We start from the raw sequence: 25,270 nt of genomic DNA, 5'->3' as shown, positions 1-25,270 counted from the left end.
AGCTCCCTACCATAGATTCACTGGTAAATGTGATGTATGCATTTGTTTTGTGGAAATCCACCATCTTTAGCTTGATTTAAATTTTCCCCTTTGTAATGGTTTATAGAAAATGGTTATTGAATGCAAGAACAGCTTTTTCGCTGTTGTGGTAAGCTTTGCACACAGTTTGGGAAAGATGTTTTTTTTTCTTGTTCAATCATTCTTGTTTCCTTTGGCTTTCTTTTAACCCCTTAACAAACGCCGTATAATCTTTTTACGGCATTCGCTCAGGGTAGTTTTTCCGAAGCGTCTCCTTTTCACGGCGGCACTTCAGATGTTGTTTCCCCCCCAAATCAGACGCTCTGCTCCCTAAGCCCATAATGCTGCTAACAGCCTCGAGCTTTGAAGACCAATAGCAGTGGTTTCTGGTCATGTGATCCCGCCCATTAACCCCCTCAGATGTGGCGATCAATAGTGGTTTTAGAGGGAGGGGCTTCCTGTCTCACCCCATCGGCACTCCGCGATGCGATCACGGAGTGCCGATGGTTTTTATGTCAGTCGGGGGCCTAACAAAGTCCCAGTTCTGCCTTTAGTGAATACCTGTAAGGCCATGGTTTTACACTGACAGGCAATAATACAGTGCAATACAGAAGTATTCCAGTGTATTATAAAAGGGATCAAATCATCACATAGTAAAGTCCCCTAGTGGGGCTAAAAAAAAGTCTAAAATAAATAAATAAATATCCCAAGTAAAAAATGAAAAACACACTTTTTCCCTTAGAAAACGCTTTATTATGAAAAAAGAAAAGTAAAAAAGTTACACATAACGTCCATAACGACCCCAACTATAAAACAATGACATTATTTAACCTACACAGTGAACACGGTAAAAAATTTTAATAAAAACAATGCCAGTTTTCTTTTCATCCTGCCTTCAAAAAAATGTGATAAAAAGTGATCAAAGAGTCACATGTACTCCAAAATTGTATCAATGAAAATTACAAGTCGCACAAAAAAGCCCTCATACAGCTATGTCAGCAGAAAAATAAAAAAGTGATGGCTCTTAAAATATGGCAACACAAAAACAAATAGTTTATTTAAAAAAAGTGTCTTTACTGTGTAAAAATAGTAAAACTAAAAAAAAACTATATAAATTTGGTATCGCCACAATAATAAGCCACTAAAAAAAGTTATGTTATTTATACCACACAGTAAACGGCGTAAATTTAAGACGCAAAAAAGAATGGCGGAATTTTAGTTTTGATTTTTTCAATTACCCCACCAAAAAAACGTAATAAAAGTTTATCAATAAATTCTATGTACCCCAAAATTGTGCAATTAAAAAATACAACTTGTCCCGCAAAAAAAAAAGCACTTTTACAGCTATAAGTGCTTGTTTTTTGCTTGACAAGTTGTATTTTTTAAAAATAAAAAAACGGAAAAATAAAAAAGTTATAGCTATTTGAATGTGACGATGGAAAAACTTAAAAAATTGCTCATTAAGGTTAAAAATACCTTAGGTATTATGGGGTTAAGACCCTCTTTACCGTGTTTCTATTCTGCATTTTCTGTATATTTTCTGGAGAAGTCCCTGATATAAGTTAAACTGAGGCTGTGACAAATGCCTAACAGTGGCCTCCGTCACCCATAGACTATTATGGGATCTGTTAAATGGATGAACTCTCATGACCTTGACCTTTTCATGGCGTATCTGTTAAACGGAAGCCATATTAGCTCATGGATTATGGATGTCACTATAAGGGTATGTGCACACGACAACGCCAAATACGTCTGAAATTACAGGGCTGTTTTCAGGAGAAAACAGCTCCAGAATTTCAGACGTTTTTACAAGTGCACGCGTTTTTCGCTGCGTCTTTTACGGACGTAATTGGAGCTGGTTTTCATTGGAGTCAATGAAAAACGGCTCCAATTACGTTCCAAGAAGTGTCCTGCAATTCTTTGACGCGGCCGTAATTTTACGCGGCGTCTTTTGACAGCGACGCGTAAAATGACAGCTCGTCTGCACAGAACATCGTAAGACCCATTGCAAGCAATGGGCAGATGTTTGCCGATGTATTGGAGCCGTCTTTTCAGGCGTAATTTGAGGCGTAAGACGCCTCCATTACGTCTGAAAAGAGGTCGTGTGCACATTCCCTTATGCTTCCATTACATGCATTCGTCACCCATAGGCCTTTATGGCATCCGTTAAATGTATAAGTAATGAAAAGCTATTAACCCCTTAGTGACCACCAATACGCCTTTTTACGTTGGTCACTAAGGGGCCTTAGGCTAGGCTGACGCCTTTTCACTTTCGCCAAGTCTAAGTCCTGCATGGGTCTCCCGTGCAGACTGGAGGAGGGGCTCAGCTGTCTGATGACAGCTGAGCTCCTGCTCCAACGCCCACGATCAAAGTTTACTTAGATCGCGGCCGTTTAACCCGTTAAATGCCGCCGTCAATAGCGACCGCAGCATCTAACTTTGTTTACAGAGGGAGTGAGCTCCCTCTGTCACCCATCGGCGGTCCGCGAATGCAATCGCGGGTTTCCGATGGGGTGTCATGGCAGCCGGGGGCTTGATAAAAGCCCCCAGATCTGCCCTGGACATATGCCTGTTAGGACGCGCCGGAGGCACGTCCTAACAGATTGCCTGTCAGATTTACACTGACAGGCAATAATGCTCTGGTATACGAAGTATACCAAAGCATTATAGCAGCGATCTGAAGATCGCACAGTAAAGTCCCCTAGTGGGACTAGTGAAATAAATAATAAATTTGAAATAAGGATTAATAATAAAAGTTACAGTAAAAAAATAAATAAAACCATTTTTTTCCATAAAAAGTGGTTTTATTTAGTAAAAGTGTAAAAAATAAATAAAAGTACACATATATGGTATCGCCGCGACCGTAATGACTCCATTAATAAAGTTAATATGTAATTTAAACCGCAAGGTGAACACCGTAAAAAAAAAAAAACGCAAAAAACAATGGCGAAATTGCTATTTTTTTCCATTGCCCCCCAAAAAAGTCATAATAAAAATGAATCAATAAGTCCCATGCACCCCAAAACAGTACCAATCAAAACTACGTCTCGTCCCGCAGAAAACAAGCCCAAAAAATCACTACATTGATGAAAAAATCAAAAAGTTACGGCTCTTGGAAAGCAACGATGCAAAAACAAATAATTTTAGTTCAAGGGTTTTTTTATTGTGCAAAAGTCGTAAAACATAAAAAAACCTCTACATATGTGGTATCGCCGTAATCGTACCGACCCATAGAATAAAGTTAACATGTTATTTACATCGCACAGTGAACGGCGTCAATTTAAAAACGCATAGAATAATGGCAGAATTTCAGGTTTTTTTTATAATCCCCCCAAAAAAAGTTAATAAAAGTTAATAAAAAAATTATATGTACCCAAAAATGGTACTAGTAAAAAGTACATCTAATCCCGCAAAAAACAAGTCCTCATACAGCTATGTAGACGAAACAATTAAAAAGTTATAGCTCTTTGAATGCGACTATAGAAAAACGAATAAAATAGCTTGGTCAGTAGGGCCTAAAATGGGCTGGTCACTAAGGGGTTTAAAAGCTCATGACGTATACGTTAAATAGATGCCTTTGACAGATGCCACACACTGGAATCCGTCAACCATATGCTTATATGTTAAAAAAAGTGTACCATGTGTTAGAAGTTTTTTTGCGGGTTGCCTCTGGAAAGAATAGTGTAGTTGACTATGGTTTTCTATCCAGCATAAAAATGGTATCCCTGATGCATATCACCTGATGGATGCAAAAAGGACACTTATGACCTCCGTTAGTTTAATGGGAGCCTGCGGGTGCATTTGACGTACGCGCCGGGAGCTTGGAAATTGTAGGTCTCGGAATGTGGCGGCACAAAAATGCTTATATTTAGCAAAGGTACCAAAACATAAAAAAACTATATAAATCATACCAAACCATAGATTAAAGTTAACTAGCATTTATAACGCTTGGCTTAAGAAAAAAACCTACACGGTTGAATTGCAGTTTTACTTCCAGCACCCCCCAAAATAAATGTATAAAATGTAATCAATAAATGATATATATCCTGGCGCCAATAGAAAATAGAACTCGTCCTGCAAAAAACAAGCCATCATAAACATTTATTACCGGAAAAATAAAAAAGTTTAGGTTTTGGAATGAGTCGATAAAAAAAAAAATTAATGACATGACGTTACCTTTAATTTATATTTAACTGTATTTAGTGGTTTATGCTGACAGACAGGCAGGGCCGGACTGGCTATCTGGCAGTTCTGTCAAATTCCAGATGGGCCAATGAAAAGTGGGCCGCCTGCTGGCCGACCCAAACAATCAATGTCGGACAGTCAGGGCCGCACCGTCCATGAGGCGAGATGGGCTTCTCGCCCCAGGCGGCGGCTCACTGCCTCTCTGAGGGGGCGGCGGCGCCACTGAAATCAGCCGCTGCCGCCCCCTCCTGCACTAATTGTACCTGCGTCTATATGGCCGGGCAAGTTCCATGCCCGACCTTTCAGCGCCTTACAATGTCGCTGATTGGCGGGGCAAGTCATCATCGCGCCGCTTCCGTTGTTGAAAGGAGCTGATTGGTGGGGCTAGTCATTCTACCCTGCCAATCAGCTCCATCGTTCAGCCCTAGCAGACCTGCTCAGAAGAGAGCAGGCCTGCATTGACACGGGATGGTGAGGGAACGGGATCAAGGTGAGTATGTAAAGTTGTTTTTTTCCACCTAAAAGTGTGAGTGGCATTATCTACAGGGGGGAGCTATATGTGGGGCACAGTCTACAGGGGAGGCTATATGTGGGACACTAAGGGGATGCTATATGTGGGGCACTATATACAGGGGGAGCTATATGTGGTCTCACAATCTACAGGGGGGGCTATATGTGGGGCACTATCTACAGGGGAGTCTATATGTGGGACACTATCTACAGGGGGAGGCTATATGTGGGGCACAATCTACAGAGGGGGCTATATGTGGGACACGATCTACTGGGGGGTATATGTGGGGCACTATACACAGGGGGCGCTATATCTACAGGGGGGGCTATATGTGGGACACCATATACAGGGGGACTATATGTGGGGCACCATCTATAGGGGGCTATATGTGGGGCACTATATACAGGTGCGCTATATGTGGGGAGCTATCTACAGTGGGGCTATATGTGGGGCACTATCTATTAGGGATGCACGATGCATCGAAACTTCGATAATGCTTTAATACTGTGCATCCCCAAATGGTTCGATACCATTGTTTCATGTATTTCGATACTAAGCTGTGCGTGCGCACATCTAAGTATAGTAATACATGAATGTATCAGAGCGGGGCTGCGGCTGTGTAATAAGTCATTGCGCCGCAGACAAGTGCGCGCCGTCAGGATGATGTGATGCGGCCTGCGCTGCACAAATCAGTGGCGATACTGAAGACCGAACATGGTGGGCGCACTGCAACACACTCCCATGTTCTGTGCCTGCGCCGCCGCTCATTAGTGCAGCGCTGGCCGCATCTCGTCATGCTGACCGCGCGCGCACTTGTTGTCAGGAGCGGGGGAATGGCTGTATTACACAGCCGCAACTCCGCTCTATAACGGCGGAGATCAGAGAAACCTCTCATCTCCGCCGCTATTCCCCTGAATGCTACGATCAAAGCTGACTGCAGAATTCAGGAAAAAATGAGAAGGGGAGATGCCCCTGGATCGCGTCACATGGAATTTCTGTGACACGATCGAGGGCCATACCATATATGGCCAGACAGCCCAGGGTCTATTGTCTTACCATATTTCCTGTTAGGGCATACTTAGGTATGTCCTAACAACTGCCTGTGTACTATACGTACACAGGCTAATGTACTGGCATATATCTGATATATGCCAGTACATTAAAGTTTAAAAATAAAGTAAAAACATAAAGTAATATTAAAGTAAATAAAATACACATACACCTTTTTTTACAATAAACATTAAAATAAGTCTCAATACATAAAACATACACATATTCGGTATTGGCGCGGCCGTAATAACCTGCATAACAATTTTTTTGCATCGTTTATGATGTGTACGCTGTAAAAAATAAAAACTTCTTTCACTTATTAATGTAAGGCACGAGGTGTGATGAATTTAACCTCTATGTGCCTCACATTAATAGTAATTAGCCCCATCATGTACCTCACACATTAACCCATTATGACTGAGAAACATGATGGGGTTAATTACTATTAATGTGAGGCACATGGAGGTTAAATTCATCATCACACCATGTGCCTCACATCAGAAAATGGAAGAACTTTTGTTTTTTATTACTGTTGGCAAATTATCATTTTGGTATCGAAATCGCAATACTACACAAAGTATCGGTATCGAAGTCCAAATTCTGGTATCGTAACATCCCTACTATCTATGGGGGGCACTATCTACAAGGGCTCTATGAGTGCACTGTGGGGAGCACTGTGTGTCTGTGGGACGCAGTGTATGGTGCTATTATAATTAGGGACACAGTGTATGGTGCTATTATAATCAGGGACAAAGTGTATGGTGCTATTATAATCATAAACACAGTGTATGGTGCTATTATAATCAGGGACCCAGTGTATGGTGCTATTATAATCAGGGACACAGTATATATTTAACTATTATATTTAGGGGTACAGTTTGTGGCACCATCAGAATTTAATCTTCGTTTATAGGTGCAGAAATGTTTGAATAGTGAGTAGCTGAAGACATCTGAGTTGCAAACGTTAGAAATGGGCTGTGGCCGGGAGAAGTCGTCATAGAGGTCTGGACCGGATGGAGAAGAAAAGAGAAAAAGAACAACTAGAATCTGAGATCGTCACCGGTCAGTCACTTAATATAAATGTTTATTCGGCCTCTAATCAGTACTCTAGTCTTTGTGCGGTCTGCAGCGAGATGACGGTGGTATGAGTTGTTTTTTTTCTTTGTTTTTTTTAAACAACAGCTCCCAGCATATCTTTACCATTGTTCGGTCATGCTGGCAGCTTTAGTTTTACGCGGTACAAACCTACACGACAGGGGTTGCACTAAATTTTGCTGTTTTTGTTTTTGCACTGTATTTATGTACTGAGCTTGGTTCTGGTGTTGTATATATGTACTGAGCTTGGTTCTGGAGCTGTATATATGTACTGAGCTTGGTTTTGGTGCTGTATATATGTACTGAGCTTGGTTCTGGTGTTGTATTTATGTGCTGAGCTTGGTTCTGGTGTTGTATTTATGTGCTAAGCTTGGTTTTGGTGTTGTATATATGCACTGAGCTTGGTTCTGATGTTGTATTTATGTGCTGAGCTTGGTTCTGGTGTTGTATTTATGTACTGAGCTTTGTTTTGGTGCTGTATATATGTACTGAGCTTGTTCTGGTGCTGTATATATGTACTGAGCTTTGTTCTGGTGCTGTATATATGTACTGAACTTAGTTCTGGTGCTGTATATATGTATTGAGCTTGGTTCTGGAGCCGTATATGTCAGAGCTTGTTTCTGGAGCTGTAATTATATAGAATATATTTATAATAACAAAATTGAAGGGCAGATGGAATTGTTTTCAATTCATTTTAAATTTAATTGAACCTGTCAGGTAGTTTTATCCCCTTGAACCGCCACCATGCAGTAATACATGACCTGACAATATTTTCAAACATTCCCCTGTATGATGTTTTCAGATGCAGAAAAATCTATAAAGTCAACTTTTAAACCGGCTCACACTATAGGCTAGTTACTCATTAAAGGGTCATGGGGCAGTGCAGCTATCCTGAAGAGTCGCGTAGTCCTGCCTCCAAAACCACCTTTCCCATGCTTGATTGACATCCCTTTAGCTGTTATACATCACTACCAGTCTCCCCCAACTTTCTCAGATGCGCCATTGCCTTGTACTACTTGGGCACACACCGTGCAGCGAGGTTTACTCTTCCCGGCATCACTGCGCATGCCAGTACAAGGCAACGGCGCATCCGCAAGAGTTGGAGGAGGCTGCTAGTGATGTAGAACAGCCAGGGGGATGTCAATCAAAATCTGGGGGGCGCCATGTAAATTTTCGCCTCAGGCAGCAGAAAAGCTAGAATCGGCCCTGCGGACAGTGGTGCACCAACATTACAATAACGGCTGCCTCGTAGTGTTTAAACACATCTTTCCGAGATTTATTGCTGTGTACTCTGCAATGATGGGAAGGAGCACTGCAGAAATGAAGTATAGTGCTTGTTGGCCGAGCCACAGCTAATCAGCTCTAGACTTGTTTTCTGCACTGATGCCTAGCTCATTATCGCACATCTCTGGTGCCACAGAGGAAGAGGAGACTCCTTACCTGCCCAGTCTGTATTTATAAATCAAACCTAACGCTGGTTGGCTGAGCATCATCCAATCAGTGATGGGCTTGCTCTTTCTACTGCCCCTGAACACAGTTTCAGTTTGGCTGCCGAGGAGAAGCAGACTCGAACCCCCTACCAGGTATGTTGCTAAAGGCTGTAGCGCCAGCAGGTTTATTTCTTTATCTGCTTCAGCTTTGTGTAAGCTGCAAGCAGCCTTCTGCAATGAGCGGGTAGGTGGGCATAAGTGAGTGTAAAGGACATGGGTGATGTACACAGTATCTGTAAGCAACCTGCTTGCGGGAGTGGAGGGTATCCAGATACTGTAGATAGGAGGAGCTATAAGGTTAAAAGGGTGAGCATCATGTTATGGTTAATTTGAGCCACAGACGGGGAGAGCTTTGTAAAATTGGTGTGGCTTCATTGGCACATGGACGGGGCTTAGTGGTGGAGGGGGCAACTCAGGTATAAATGCCTATGTACTGCCAGCATCCTGCATGCCAATGCCCAAGAATCAGCAGTCTACCAATGAAAGCAGATAAATATAGCAATGTGAGTGAAGTGTTGGATTGATTTTTGTAGTGTGACTGGTTGATGTAGTGCTAACAGTGTATGTCAATTATATGAGTGAAATATGCAATTTGCGTGAGTTTTGTGTCTACCTCTAATGTATTAGTGGCATTTGTGTGTGTGTTGTTTTCAATGTGAGTGGTATAGGTCTACTGTTTAAGTTTTATGTGAGGTATGTGTTTAGCATTTGTGTGGTGTATGCGGCATGTGTCTAGTGTAAGTAGTGTGTGCGGTATGTGTCTAGTGTGTAGTATATGTCTAGTGTGTGTGTGCAGCATCTATGCCAGTTGTGAGTAGTGCATGTTCAACATGTGTCCTTGGTGTGGGTAGACAACATGCAGCATATGTCTTAAGTGTGTGTGGCGAGATTGGAGGATATATCCTAGGTATGAGTAGTGTGCATGCGCCACATTTCCTAGGCATGAGTGGTGCATGTGCGGCATATGTTCTAAGTGTGAGTGTCGGACGTATTCTAAGTGTAAATGGTGTGCGTGCGCATGTGTACTTAGGGGTGCTTGCTCAAGTCATAAGTGTGAGTGGTGTGCATGAGTCATAAGTGGGAGTGGTGTGCATGCGCATGTGTCCTAGGTGTGACTGATGTGCATGCGCATGTGTCCTAGGTGAGTGGTGTGCGTTCGCATGTGTCCTAGGTGTGAGTGGTGTTCGTGCGCATGTATCCGAGGTGTGAGTTGTGTAGGTACGCATGTGTCCTAGGTGTGAGTGGCACAATGCAGCATGTGTCCAGCTTGTGGGTTGCATCTGTGCGTCATGTGTCCAGCATGTGAGTGTGTGTGTATATGGCTGAATATAAAATTTAAATCATACTATTTAGTTACAGTATGGTGATATTTTAGCTTGTATAATGGTATAATTTGCAATCTTTATATGTCAGTATTAGGCCACACAATCAGGATTTGATTAGGACTAAGTCCCTGATTCCACACCTAAATCCCTTTCAAATCCACTAAAATTCTGCATCCATTACAAGTGAATGGACTATTTTATACCCCATTCAATATCTCCAAGAAAAAAGACAGCACTCCAGAAATGTAGAAAAATATACTTATTTAATCACCCAAGTACAAGCAACGTTTCACTTTTCCCAATGAAGGCATTATAAAGCAATGAATGTGTGTGCACTACACATATATATAGTGTGCAAAAATACAAAATATCACATTAAGATAATCAGACATGATTAATGTCAAATGTGCAAAAACAAAGTGGAAATATCATGATTACAGGCACTGTAATAAATATCAGCTAAAAACAGATAAATGTAATAGATCAATGTAAATCAGCGTACCTTATTTCGGACTATAAGACGCAGTTTTTAGCAAGAATAAATCTTGCTAAAAAGTCCCTGTGTCTTGTAGTCCACAGTCAAGGGAGCCAGCAACACCGGGCGCCATGACCGCTTCATTACTTAACCTCTTCCCGACCCATGACGTGCCGGCACATCATGGAACTGGAGGGGGATGATGTATGGAGCGGGCTCACGCACTGAGCTTGCTCCATACACTGCAGGTGTCCGCTTCTGACACGCTGCTATAACGGCCAGGAACAGCAATTCCGCTGTTCCTGGTAGTTTAAAGGGCTTGTGCCTTAAAACACATGTATCCCCTAGCCACAGGACATAAGTGATCGATAAGTAGAACGGGGACCGAATGTTACCAGGAGCGCTGCATGAGAAGATGTGACTTCCGTGTTCTGTGTCCGGCAGCTTCATAGAGATCAACGGGATTCTTCTGCGCACGGCACGAGTGGCTCTCCATTGATCTCTATGGAGCTGTGGAACAGATAAGCCGGACACAGAACCCGGAAGTTCAGGCTTCTCATGTAGCGCTTTGGATGACTTTCGGTCCACTGTTCTACTTATCGCTGGGGGTTCCAGCAGTGGGACCTCAACGATCTCACATGTAGCCCCTATCCTGTGGTTAGGGGATAAATGTGTTTTATCGCAAACCCATTTAACTAGTTAAATTCCGTGGTCAATATCGACCGCAGCATTTACAGGGGTTTTTCTATGAAGGATATTTATGACATATTCATAGGATATGTCATAAATGTCAGATAGATGCAGGTCCCACCTCTGGGACACGCACCTATCTCTAGAACGGGGCCCCCTAAACCCCGTTCTAGCTTTCTGTACTCTCCCGGCCACTTGATTATGTGGAGTTACTGAAACAGCATAACTCGCGGAGCTACGCTGTTTGCGTAACTCCCATAGAACTAAACAGTAGTTACGGAAACAGCGTAGCTCGCATGCTATGCTGCTTCCGTAACTGCCATTCACTACTATGGGAGTTGGGGAAACAGCGTAGTTACGCTGTTCCAGTGACTCCACATGTAACCAAGTAGCCGCTGGTTCAAGTCCCCTAGGGGAACTAATAAAATGTGTTGAAAAAAAAGAGAAATGTTAGATAAATTTTCAGGAGTGTAAAAAAAATAAATATTAAAAGTAAAAAAAAAAACCTTTTCCCATTTTTCCCTAAGCACAATGTCAAAAATAAAATAATTTGGTATCGCTGCGTCTGATCTATTACACTATACCATTATTTAACTCGCACGGTGAGTTTAAAAATGTAAAACGTCAAAATAGTTTTTTGGTCACCTTAGTGCTTAAAATATGAAATAAAGAAAAAAGTGATCCAAAAAATCGTATGTACCAAAACACGGTGCCAATAAAACTACAGCTCTTCCCGCAAAAAAATAAGCCCTCACACCGCTCAATCGATGAAAAAAATATTAAAAAAATGTTGGCTCTCAGAATGTGGTGAAACAGAATAAATAATTTTTTAACAAATAATTGTTTTCTTATTTTCTGTTGTCTAAAACCTGGGTGCATCTTATGGTCTTATAGTCCGAAAAATACGGTACATGTGAAATAACAAATCTTTCATAAAATACAATAAAGTGCTTTAAAGAGGCTCTGTCACCAGATTTTGCAACCCCTATCTGCTATTGCAGCAGATAGGCGCTGCAATGTAGATTACAGTAACGTTTTTATTTAAAAAAACCGAGCATTTTTGGCCAAGTTATGACCATTTTTGTAGTTATGCAAATGAGGCTTGCAAAAGTCCAAGTGGGTGTGTTTAAAAGTAAAAGTCCAAGTGGGTGTGTATTATGTGCGTACATCGGGGCGTTTTTAATACTTTCACTAGCTGGGCGCTCTGATGAGAAGTAACATCCTCTTCTCTTCAGAACGCCCAGCTTGTGACAGTGCAGATCTGTGACGTCACTCACAGGTCCTGCATCGTGACGGCCACATCGGCACCAGAGGCTACAGTTGATTCTGCAGCAGCATCAGCGTTTGCAGGTAAGTCGATCTTACCTGCAAACGCTGATGCTGCTGCAGAATCAACTGTAGCCTCTGCTGCCGATGTGGCCGTCACGATGCAGGACCTGTGAGTGACGTCACAGGTCTGCACTGTCAGAAGCTGGGCGTTGTGAAGAGAAGAGGATGTTACTTCTCTTCAGAGCGCCCAGCTAGTAAAAGTATTAAACACGCCCCGATGTACGCACATAATACACGCCCACTTGGACTTTTACTTTTAAACACCCACTTGGACTTTTGCAAGCCTCATTTGCATAATTACAAAAATGGTCATAACTTGGCCAAAAATGCTCGTTTTTTAAAAATAAAAACGTTACTGTAATCTACATTGCAGCGCCTATCTGCTGCAATAGCAGATAGGGGTTGCAAAATCTGGTGACAGAGCCTCTTTAAGTGTCAATTATTAATTCATATATAACATGTGGCTCTCACCCCTGAGAAGTCACTGACACCACACCTGTACTATACCTCATGATTATTAAGCTAACATGACTTGGCCGTGATTCCGGCGTTCTGGGAAAACCACTACGCATGCTCCCGAATGCATCCACAGATGCAAGTGACCACCAGTCACATGACAGAGAGTATAGAGATTACATGATTGCTCCCGTCACGCACATCACTAGCGCATGCGCATTACGGCCAAAGTATCACGGCTCTCTATCTTACTTAAGGGAAAACTACAGTGTATTGCCAGCTGTCACCTGACTCACGTAGAATACATAAAGCAATGTGTGCTGAGATATCAAGTATCCTACTAGCATATAATCGTGTTGGTTTTATAGTAGCTAAGCACTACACTCAAGGTTCTAGATAGTCCCACCAAAAGGAATCAAGCCCCTGTAACCAGGAGCACACGATTTGCCCCAGTATCACCATAACAAACCTAGGGATGTATATGTAATTCGCCCCCCCCCCCCCCCCGTTAGGATGGGATCAACCTGGGCTCACATGACCAATGTGCGTGAAAATTTAACATAATAATATTAGTAATGTATAACACCAAATACACAATGTAGATTGAATTGCTGGGAAACCTGCCTCTGTGCTATCTTTGATCACTTTTAAAAAAAAACATAAAACTAAATTTATTCAAAGACGTCATGAAAATAATAAATTTAGAGAATGTGGGGTATCTGACATATTCAACTCAGTCAGTGAGTGCTCAGCTGTCTTCAGTTGTGTATCGGTGAAAAAATTTGTAAATAACCCAATATGACAAGATACAAATGTTTGACATTCTACTTATAAGGCTGATTTAGAACGGTAAGAATCCAAGGGGGCACTCATGGGCAAGTGCCTAACGAGATATACCGCTAGTCCTCAATCCATGGGATTATTTCCTACAAATATTTAGAGGATAGTCTATGTTTAGACCATGTGGACTCAGTGTATTTAGACGATGAATCCATCTGGCTTCACGCTGTTTGAGGACAAGCTCTCTATCGCTTCCCCGTTTTAAAGGGGGGACATGGTCGATGATCATAAATCTGAGGCTGCTTACCGCGTAACCAGCCCAGGAAATTTCTTGGAACAGGGAGTTCACTCTTTTCTGTCCTAATACTTGACTTGTGATTGTTAAGTCTCAACCAACATAGTGTACCCAGAACATTATACCACATTCACATGAATTGGAAATAAGTCTGCTTGAATTTTTTTCCACTCCGCAAAAAAAAATACTCTAGAATAATGAGCATGTCCATTATTCTAGTTGAAAATCAGTGGATTCGTTGGAGCTATCAGGAACTATTCCTCTTTCATTTATACCTGTTTTAAGAAATCTTTAATAAGTCTTGTATAGCTGAAAGGTGGTCCCATGTACTCCAGCTCAACACTGGTGGCTGTGTATGGCCTGCGTTGGGCTTAAAAATGCAAGGGCTGATTTTAAGTCCCAGTACGGCCCTGCAGACAGGGCTCACAGAATGCCGTCTAGTTATCTAGTATGCAGAAAAAAGTACAGAAAACAGCCTCTTCTTTGGGGGTTATATGGTGGTCTCAAATATACTAGAAGCCAACATTTAAATTGCACTTGTTAATACAACTCTTCTGATCACGTCCCAGGTAGAGACATATTTTTTTATCTTTTACTGAGGTTGTTGCGGTTTTTTTGCTATGCAGTGGAAAACCGCACCAAAAAAACACATGCTTACGATATTTTTTTTTTACCGCTATCTTTCGGTGCGATTTCCTGACATGCAGCAAAAGCGCACTGCGTGAATACATCCTATGAAGTGGACTGCAAGTTACAAGAATGTGTTTCTCAGTTGAGTAATATTTAAAAAAAATATTACTTTATGAATATTAAGCCATACAGTAAAATATGGCCGCTACAGCAGGCGGTACCTGGCTAGCTTATTTGAATAACCGTAGTGAGGGAAGGGTAAAGAAAGGTAAACTGACATGTGTAGAGGGATTTCCTTCATTTACACTCACCACCATCTTATGCAAAACTATATGTCAAAGTAGGACGGTATTGGCAGCAAAATCAACTGAAAGGAAAAGTTAAAAATATGTTGTGTTTTGTAATATATATATATATATATATATATATATAAACTCCCACTCACCCACTGACCCCTCAATATGCGTTCTTAGTATAAGACATATAGCAAAAAATATTGCATCAGACCAGCATATCCTTGTCCTGAACCATGAGGGGATTGTAAGCCACACGCGTATCGCCACAATCTGGCTTCCTCAGGGCTTAATTTATGTGTGGGAATATGATCATATTATATAGTATTTTCAAGAAATTTTAATAATTAGTGCAATAGAATGCACCCTAGGGTGCACTTACCCCTCTCGATGCACCAATGGACAGTCTGAGTGGCACAAGTCGGCATCCGCTCACGTGCAGTGCGCCATAGCCAGCACCATGTGCAGCATGCGCAGACCATGACTGGTGAGAGAAGGGAAACGGCTATTGCCGACAACTGATGCGCATGCGTCCGGAAGACGGCGCATGCGCAAGAGGATATATATCTTATCTTAATTAAATATTATTTTATATTACCATAATATTTTAATGTTTAACATCGTGGGGTCCACGACCCCTAGACTTGTCTAGGGTTCCAGACAGCATTATAATGATAAGGTTTAGTCACTCCTGCCCCAAAGAAGCATTCTTCATAACTTCTGCTCCTCAGTAGGACTGGAAGCGCAATCCAGAGGGAAAAAGCAGAATATAATATTCTGCTTTATTCCACCGGCTTCACATGAGTACAAGGATGGCAGACCTGGTGGCCTTCAATGGGAGAAAAGGCTGCAATACCTGTGAATCGCCGCTAAATGCGTATCGAACATTCACAGTGAGCAAGAAGAAATGAAGGGGAAGCAGCGCTCGTACGAGTGCTGCGGCCCCTTTAAAACAACTGATCTTTGGGAGTCAGACCCCGACCCATCAGCTGTTGTTGGCCTATCCTGAGGATAGGCCATCAATTTTTATTGGCTGGAATACCCCTTTAAAGAGAACCTTTCACCTGCCCATACATGTGCAACATGTAATGGGCAGGGTTTCACAAACACTGTCTCACGTAAAATAATTTTTCTAACTTCCTCCGTTATTTACATATCGGTGCTATTATATTTGGTGCCCGATATGTAAATAAGCCCCTGAATAGGGGGCGTGATGTCTTCGCTCTGACACTATGCAATCAGCTACAGACAATGTCAGGGTGGCTTGCGCTGTGTTCTCGCTGGAGGGAACAAGCCGCCCTGACACTGTCCGTAGCTGTCCGTAGCTGATTGGTCAGTGTCAGAGCGAAGACATCACGTCCCATTAACAGTTCAGGGGCTTATTTACATATCGGGCGCCAAATATAACGGCACCAATATGTAATTAATGGAGGAAGATAGGAAAATGTTTTAAAGTGAGGCAGTGTTTGTGAAGCCCTGCCCATTACATGCTGCACTTAGCTGCACATGTATGGGCAGGTGAAAGGTTCTCTTTAAATAGTAAATCACTGGGTAAAACTGCCGGTGAAAAAGACTTTCTGATATTGATGGACAGTAAACTTAACTTTAGCAACCAGTGCCAGGCAGCTGCTGCCAAGGCAAATAAAATCAGAGGATGCTTCAAAAGAGGCATAGATGCACATTGCAAGAATATATAGTGTTGCCTCTAAAAAAATCACTGTTCAGATCACACATTAAATATTGTGTACAGTTTTGGGCACCTGTGTATAAGAAGAACATAACAGAACTAGAACGGGTGCAAAGAAGGGTGACCAAGGTAGTTCAGGGAATGGGTGGATTGCAGTATCAAGAAAGGATATCAAACTTGGGGTTATTCCGTTTAGCAGAAAAATTACTGTGGGGCGATCTAATTTCAATGTACAAATATATGAATAGGCAGTACAGAAATCTTTTGAATGATTTTTTTTACACCTAGGCCTGTAACAAGGACAAGGGGCATCCTCTGCATCTAGAGGAAAGAAGGTTTCACCGACGTCATCACAGACGGGGATTCTTTACTGTAGAAGCAGTGAGACTTTAGAACTCTGCCACAGGATGTTGTGATGGTTCTTTCATTGAGCAAGTTCAAGGAGGCCCTTGATGCCTTTCTTGAAAAATATAATATTACAAATTATCGGTAGTAGATTCTGAATATGGGATTTAATCTGATTGGCATATTTTGAGTAGGGGAGGAATTTTTCCCCTAATTAGGCCATTGGCATCCACCTCATGGGGTTTTTGCCTTCCTCCTGATCAAAATGGTAGGATTAAAAGTTGGACTTGATCGACCTGTGTCTTTTGTTAAAATAACTTATCAACTATGTAAACACTGGCTTCCTGCTCCTATATCAATCTCTGCTAACAGAGTTTGATTCCTAAGCAGCACACAGTCTCAGCCAGGTAACATACACCTGGATGCTGTCCGTGACAACGCAGTATTCGATTCGCATGGTTGGTTACCAGTTTTTTTCCGTTTTATCCCAATTTAGCTGCAAGCCGTCTATAAGTTTACTATGATATCATGCAGCATGTGATTTGTTTGACTTTTTTAACAGTCTTACTTTTTTTTTTTTCAGGATATCAATGAATGTATTCTGGAAAATTATGCTGAGTGTTCCAATCCAAGATTATTTTACATTATACCATATTTTTGTGGACAACATCCAAAATGCAGGTAAATATAGTCCAACAAATGTCAAAAGAAACTATTTGTAGCCTGCAAAGTCAGTGGAACCGAGGGTGATTTACAAAAGTCACATGGTCTACTTTTTCATTGGTTTCTATAGAGATAAGTAATTTGTGCATGGGGGTAGTTTGTAATGCAATATTAACCCCTTAACGCTCAGTGACGTACTATTCCGTCATGGAAACCACCCCGTTCGCGCCCCATGACGGAATAGTACGTCACGGGAGTAACGGCCATTTCGGCCGTCCTCCCGACACATACAGGAGCTGTGACAGCTGCTGTCTCGTACAGCAGCTGTCACAGCTCCTACAGCGGGGACCGATCGCTGTGTCCCCGCTGATTAACCCCTTAAAAGCCGCGTTCAATAGAGATCGCAGCTTTTTAGGGGTTAAGCTGCCATCGCCGGCCTGCTACACGATAGCGGCCGGCGATGGTGACTATGGCAACCGGACACCAAACAATGGCGTCCGGCTATGCCATCGACGGAAGCCTAGACTATGCTTGCTGTCAGTGAGTAGCTGACAGCTCTGATACACTGCACTACGCAGGTAGTTCAGTGTATTAGAATAGCGATCAGGGCCTCCTGCCCTCAAGTCCCCTAGTGGGACAAAGTAATAAAATTTAAAAAAAGTTAAAAAAAGATGTGTAAAAATAAGAAAATAAAAGATTTAAAAGTAATAAAAGTAAAAATCCCCCCTTTTTTCTCATCAGTCCTTTATCATTAATAAAAATATATAAACAAACTATACATAATTGGTATTGCCACATCCGTAACGGCCTGAACTACAAAATTATTTCGTTATTTATCCCGCGCAGTGAACGCCGTAAAAGAAAATAATAATAAACCGTACCAGAATCACAATTGTTTGATCACTTCACCTCCCAAAAAATGGAATAAAAAGAGATCAAAAAGTCGCATGTACCTAAAAATGTTACTGATCGAAACTACAGTTCGTTACGCAAAAAATAAGTCCTCGCACGGCTTTATTGATGGAAAAATAAAAAAGTTATGGCTCTTAGAATAAGGTAACACAAGAAGTGAATTATTTTTTACAAAACGTATTTTATTGTGCAAACGCCATAAGACATAAAACTATAAACATATGGTATCGCCATAATCGTATCGCCCCGCAGAATAAAGTAAATATGTCATTTATAGTGCACGGTGAACGCTTTAAAAAAATCAAATAAAAAAACAATAGTAGAATTGCTGTTTTTTTAGTCACCACGCCAATTAAAAATAGAATAAAAATGGATCGAAAAGTCGCATGCACCCCATGAAAAGTACAATGAATTCCTCAAGGTGTCTAGTTTCCAAAAAGGGGTCACTTTTGGGGGGTTTCCACTGTTTTGGCACCACAAGACCTCTTCAAACCGGACATGGTGCCTAATAAAAAGGAGGTCTCATAATCCGCTAGGTGCTCCTTTGCTTCGGAGGTCGGTGCTTCAGTGCGTTACCGCACTAGGGCCACATGTGCGATATTTCTCAAAACTGCAGAATCTGGGCAATAAGTATTGAGTTGCGTTTCTCTGGTAAAACCTTTTGTGTTATAGAAAAAAATGGTATAAATAGGATTTTCTGACAACAAAAATAAATGTAAATTTCACCTCTACTTTGCTCTAAATTCCTGTGAAACACCTAAAGGGTTCATAAACTTTCTAAATGCTGTTGCAAAAACTTTGAGGGGTCTAGTTTCTAAAATGGGGTGTTTCATAGCGGTGTCTAATATAAAGGCCCCTCAAAGCAACTTCAGAACTGAACTGGAACCTAAAAAAATAAATAAATGAGGCAATACTTGGCTTCTTACATTATACTGATAATGAGCCGTGCCCACCCCGAGATGACCCCAGTTTTGACCGTTTGTGTAAATGGAGAGCCCTATTAGACCGTTTCAGTGCCCGAGCACACACCCCAAGAAGTGTATTTCTACTGATGAGTCCTTGGTAGATTATTTTTTTTAAAACATATTTTTATTGATTTTCTGAAGATTTTTCACATAACATAATATGCAATAAACTGTTACAGGAATATATTCACCTATTGCTGATGGTATGAAAATCACATTCCCACAATGACACTAAGCTCATAGTTGTTTACATCATTATGTGACAGTTATTGAAGGTCATTACAAGAATTTCCATAACATTTGGTGAACAGCGTTAACAATGAATATCCCTGAGGAACAATGCATACAAAACTTTTTTAATATAAGTATAAACATGAATAACCTAAACTGGAGCCACATGAAGCTACATTCCTAACCGAGTTGGCCTAAATATCATTTCAAAGTTACAGATATTATGTTCTACGCGTTCTCAACACTCCCAAGGTGCCCTTGAGATCCTCTATCAGGTACCAAGGTGATCCCGTGAATGGATCGATCATTTTGCATACCTCCTCCCCCGAGAAATGCTCTGTTATGAATAGTTTCCATTTCCCAAAAAATTTCCCCCCTTGTGCATCCTTGTGTTTTAGAACATCCATTCTATCTAAATAGAATAGGTTTTTCATCCCTTGTACAACCTCACTTGATTGCGGGATATCTGGTACCAACCATTTCTGGAGTATGCATCGTTTTGCCACCATCAATGCCGCATGTGTAATGGGGGGCAAGTGGGTTACTCCTGTGTCGTCTGACCCTCCATCATGCTGGACATGTAAAAAAACTTCCATTGGCCCCAGGAGCCCCTTAAATCTGCTTATTTGTTGCATTAAAGATGCCATTTCTTTCCAAAATGGCTGTATTTTGGTGCATGCCCAAAACCCATGGTACATGTCTGTGCGAGGTGATCCACACCTCGGACATGAAGTCTTTCTATCTGGTTTGGTTATTATGGAAGGGGGCAGGGTGAACGCATATATGGCATGATGGAGGATTTTTAAGTGGGTTTCTCTCCATTTCTCGTTTGTTATATGTTTTCTGAAATCTACCAACCCCATTTCCACATGTTTGGCAATATTAGGCAAGCCAAATAGCTTTTCCCATTTCATAAATGCCTGAGCTGTTGTCACCTTTAATAGTACTGGCTTTAGGGTGTTATACAGTTGCGATATGGACCTGTGGTGTGTGCCTAGGAACCATGAGTCAAACAGGTTGGGGTGGATCTCGTCGGAAATGTCCGCCAGTTTCGCTTTGCATGAAGATAATATTTGATAATATTGTAGATGTTGGGGATGTTCGAAATTGTACTTTGTCTGTATTTCCTGTAGGGTCAGCCATCTCCCTTCCTGTTCCTGGAACATGTCTCCCAGAGTCGCTATCCCTCTCTCTCTCCATCTCTGGAGTAGCTGACTATGCCTTCCCGCCAACAAATCTGGATGCTTCCATATAGGCATGTGTTTTGAAATGCGATATGGAAGACCATAATGCTTACGCAATACTTTCCATGTGATAATGGTGTCCCGTAGTAGGGCCGATCTCTTAATGTTAGTGGGAAGGGACGCAAAGGCTGTATGCGCTAGAGCCATAAGATCCCATGGTTTTGCTAGCTGCCTTTCTAGGTTAATGTTGGAGTGGCATCCGGTACCCTGTTGCCAGTCCAGCAAGTGCCTGCTCAAGCATGCCAGGTTGTATCCCCGTATGTTAGGGAAGTTAATGCCCCCCTCTTCTTTTCGTAGCATAAGTTTTGCCAGTGCTATTCTCGGTTTTCTTCCCCCCCATATGAATTTAGTGAAGGACGAATTTAGTGTGTTGATATCCCCGTGTTTGATAAGTAATGGAATGGTTTGTAAGGGGTATAGTAGTTTTGCAAATCCCGACATTTTGACCAAGGCACACCTTCCCAGGAGTGAAAGGGGCAGTCCGTGCCACCTCAGAAGATCCGCCTGTATGTCCCGTATCAAAGGGGGATAGTTTAGATCATATAGGGAGCTAGGTGCCCGCCCCACCTTGATGCCCAGATACGTGATCTGTGACCGCACTATCTCCACATCTAGAGCATCCAATAGTCGTCCATGTCTACCCTCCTTCGGTCCCAGATCTAGCAGTTTGCACTTCGAATAGTTAATTTTATATCCTGAATATTCCCCAAAGTCACGTAGCGTCTGAAATACCCGTGGAACGTCCCGTGAGGGGTTTGCTAGGAATAAGAGTATGTCATCTGCGAACAGTGTTTCCTTGACCTCCATCTCCCCCACCGAGATGCCTCTGAACACCTCTGAAGATTTCAAATGTCTTGCCAATGGCTCCAATGCCAGATTAAACAGCAATGGAGACAGCGGGCAGCCTTGTCTTGTGCCTTTATATAAGCGGAACGGCTGAGATAAAAACCCTGTGGTGCAGATCCTAGCATTAGGGGACTTATAGATGTGTCGCAGTAGGTTTCGAAAAGCCCCGGTAATCCCTACTCTATCCAAAACCGCATCCAGCCACTTTCATCTAACGTTGTCGAATGCTTTTTCAGCATCCAGCAAAAGCAGTGCTGAGCGTTCCCCATGTCCTGGACTGTGCTGCACCCTGTCTAGCACCGCCAATACCGTTCTAATATTGGTGACCGCCGATCTCCCCTTAATGAACCCCACCTGCTCGGGAGCTATGAGGTATGGCATTATATCCGCCAGTCTATTTGCTATGATTTTAGAGAGCAGTTTCGCATCGACATTTATTAGGGATATAGGTCGGTAAGACCCTGGTAGCAGGGGATCTTTTCCTGGTTTCAACAGAAGTTTGATATAGGACGTGTTTGCCGATGGTGGCAAACCTTCACTACCCAGGGCATTATTAAAGAGCGAAACCAGGGTTTCGGTCACCTGTTCTTTCATGGCTTTGTAAAATTCTCCTGAGAAGCCATCTGGGCCTGGGGCTTTGGAGTTTTTCAGGTTTCTGATAGCCCTATCTACCTCCTCCCTAGTAACCTGCGCATTCAGTATTTGCAGTTGATCTTCCGAGATGACAGGAAGGGTGGTGCTGTCCAGGAGTGTAGCCTCTAACGGTGAGACAGATTCATCGGAGTACAGCTCCTCGTAGAATCTGGCCAGTATGGAATTTATATGTGAAGGATCGCCCGTGATTTGTCCCGTGTGGTCCCTAAGTTTGGCTATGTGTTGTGCCGGGCGTTGTCCCCTGGCTACATTTGCTAGCAATCTTCCCGCCTTATTTCCAAATCTGTGTATTGTTGCATCAAACTCGTGATTGCGGATCATTTCTTTCTGAGAGGTCCACTCATCAAAGTTGTGTTTGGCCTGTATCCAGGCTTGTCTATTGCCCTCCGTTGGTTGGGAGAGGTATGTTGTGTATGCTGACCTCAGCGCACTGCTTGCTGCTTTAAATTGTCTTGCTATTTCCCTTTTTTTGCTTACAGAGTAAGCGAGAATCCTACCCCTCAATACTGCCTTCGCTGTGTCCCAGAAGAGGGAGGGATTATCTTTGTGCCCGTCGTTCTCGGATGCGTATTCCAACCACCACCCCTGCAACTGCCTTTTGAATGTATCATCTAACGCTAGATGAGCCGGAAAGCGCCAAATAAAATCTGTCCCTCTCGGGTAAAACTCTTGAAGGGATATCATTATAGGTGCATGATCCGAGATCACCAAGTCCCCTACAGTAGAAACTCCTATTCGTTGCCTCAAGGGTGCCGATACGAAAATGTAATCTATCCTTGACCATGACTGTTGAGAATGCGAATAGTGCGTGAATTCCCTTGCGTCCGGGTTGCCCTCCCGCCATGCGTCTATTAGATGAGTGCTCTCTAATAAAGGTCCCAAGACCCTATCGTGTTTTCTGGGGGTCCCTGCAGAGATGGATCCCAACTCTTGAATTTTGTGTGACCTCCTATCCTCTCTGTGGTCTAGGACAGAATTGAAATCACCCCCTACCAATTTGTGTGGGATATCATCTGTTAGTAACGCCCTTTCCAAATCATTATAAAATTTAACGTTATCATCATTGGGTCCGTAAATGTTGTATATGCTTAGGACCCCACACGGAGTGTCAAGAACAACATGGAGCAAACGGCCTGCCGAGTCGGAATCTGTGTGTAGTACCTCGTGTACCATATTTCTATTGATCAAAATGAGTACACCTGCTTTACGACCACAAGCTGAAGAGCCGTAAACTGCACCCACCCACATTTTTTTCATGCGGTGGAAGTCGCTCTCCTCCAAATGGGTCTCCTGTAGGAGAGCGATGTCAGTGTGTAATTTTTTTAGGTGACGAAGAACCATCATCCGTTTATTGGGGGAACGGAGCCCCTTAACATTCCATGAGGTCACTTGCATATTCTAAATTTCTCTATAAGGATCAAATTTGAGTTGTTTTGAATATCTATTTCCGGGCATGTGCGCCCCGGTCCTATGGTGGCTGCTCGGAGGTCTCCGCTCCATGTTGCCCCTAAACCTATAACATTCTCATGTGCAAACAGTAAAAAAACAGTAGTATAACCAGTATCAACATAATACCCGACCAGCGATATCCACACTCTCTCTTGTGTGTCTCGCGTCATATTGGTATGCCTGACTTCACTTTTTTCTGGGTGAAGGCCCTTCCCCCTCCCCCCCCTCTTTGTTTTTGTGATTTTAATGACCCTTGGGTGTTTCTGGACCATTCCCTTTGCCAGGGTGTCGTTAATGTACAATATCCTGCCATTTAGATATAATTATATAGCGTCTCTAATATGCCTAGCCTTCGCGCCCCACAGTAAAACCACATTTGTGTGTGACATGGGATATGCATACACACTCCATATTGCAAGTTATACTCATCAGTCCGGTAACGCCTCCATCATCCTATCCATGCGGGATCTTTGCAAGGTGTTGGAGGACTCTGTGCGTTGTTGCTTGGGTGATGGAACCCGAGCAATTGAAGACCAAGAACTGTCCCGTGCTAATGCTGGGTCCGGCGAGGTCTTTTTCTTTGTCGTTGAACTCTGCCGGGTGTTCGCTATTGTTGCGTCAGAGTTCTCATGTCTCATCATCTTGTCCACGAAGAGCGTCGCCTCCTCCGGAGTGTGAAAAACCTTGACAGAACCATCTGGTCTTGTAATCCTCAATGTTGCCGGGTATTGCAGCTGGAATTTAACTTTGCTCTTGTATAATGTAGTGCATACTCCTCCAAATGATCTTCGTCTCCGCGTGACATCTGCGGAGTAGTCGGCAAATAAAATTATTTTAGCTCCTCGAAGCTGTAATGGTGTATTTCGATTCCTGAAGGTGCGCAAGAGTTCCTCTTTGTCATTGTAGTCCAGGTATCGCATAATCACTTGACTTGGCCTGGTGTGCGGTCCTCCTGTGGTGGCCTTTACTGCGCCCGGTGGGCCGACCCGATGCGCCCTCTCCACTCTGCAAGACCTGTTCAGGCCCAGGGCTTCTGGAAGCTCCGTTTCGCATATCCCCTGTAGGTGTTGGGGTTTAATGTGCTCAGGTAGGCCGACAATTCTGAGGTTGTTCCTCCTGGAGCGATTCTCCAAGTCCTCCAGGCGATCTCTGAGCCTGGAGTTGTCTTGCAATAAGCCTTGAATGTGTGTGTGTGCCCCCGCTGATTCATCTTCCATAAGGCCGACTCGTTGCTCCAATTCGTCTAGCCGTGTACCATGTGACGTAACCTCATTTTGCAGTTTCTGCAATGTCGTTGTTACCGTGGCCACCAGCGAATCTTTGATGTCGGGGGCTAGATGGGAGGCAACTTCTATCGCCAGTCTCCTATAATCCAGTGGCAATTCTGCCACCTCCGGCTGTGATATTCTCTCTACAGGAGGCTCTGGACTCTGTGGCCTGCTGCCCGGCGGGGAGGCATGCTGCAACGTCGCCATCTTGGATATCTCTTCTCCCAGCCTCGTGTGTCCGGACGGACGGGTGTTCTCGCGGCTGCCGCTCCTGAGGAAGTACCGCTCCATGCACTATCTGTGCCCTCTCGCCGTGCCTCCAGCTAACTGCCGAGGTAGGTTTAGGTTTGCGGGTGTGTGTGGCGGCGGAGGTTCGGGGGATCG

The 25,270-nt window shown here is 42.9% G+C and overlaps 1 protein-coding gene across 1 annotated transcript in view; it reads left to right on the top strand.

Annotated features, from left to right (window-relative positions):
• The window catches only part of UST (uronyl 2-sulfotransferase), a 379,706-nt gene that overhangs the window by 292,098 nt on the left and 62,338 nt on the right, over window positions 1-25,270 (top strand). The window contains exon 6 of the mRNA XM_075863730.1: window positions 17,238-17,335. Coding sequence (XP_075719845.1) covers window positions 17,238-17,335 — 98 coding nt within the window. The remainder of the gene's footprint in view (window positions 1-17,237; window positions 17,336-25,270) is intronic.

Source organism: Rhinoderma darwinii, chromosome 4 (genome assembly GCF_050947455.1).
Source record: "Rhinoderma darwinii isolate aRhiDar2 chromosome 4, aRhiDar2.hap1, whole genome shotgun sequence".
Lineage (NCBI taxonomy): Eukaryota > Metazoa > Chordata > Amphibia > Anura > Rhinodermatidae > Rhinoderma > Rhinoderma darwinii.
The sequence above is the reverse complement of the archived record's forward strand: the minus strand, read 5'-3'. Positions and strand labels throughout refer to the sequence as shown.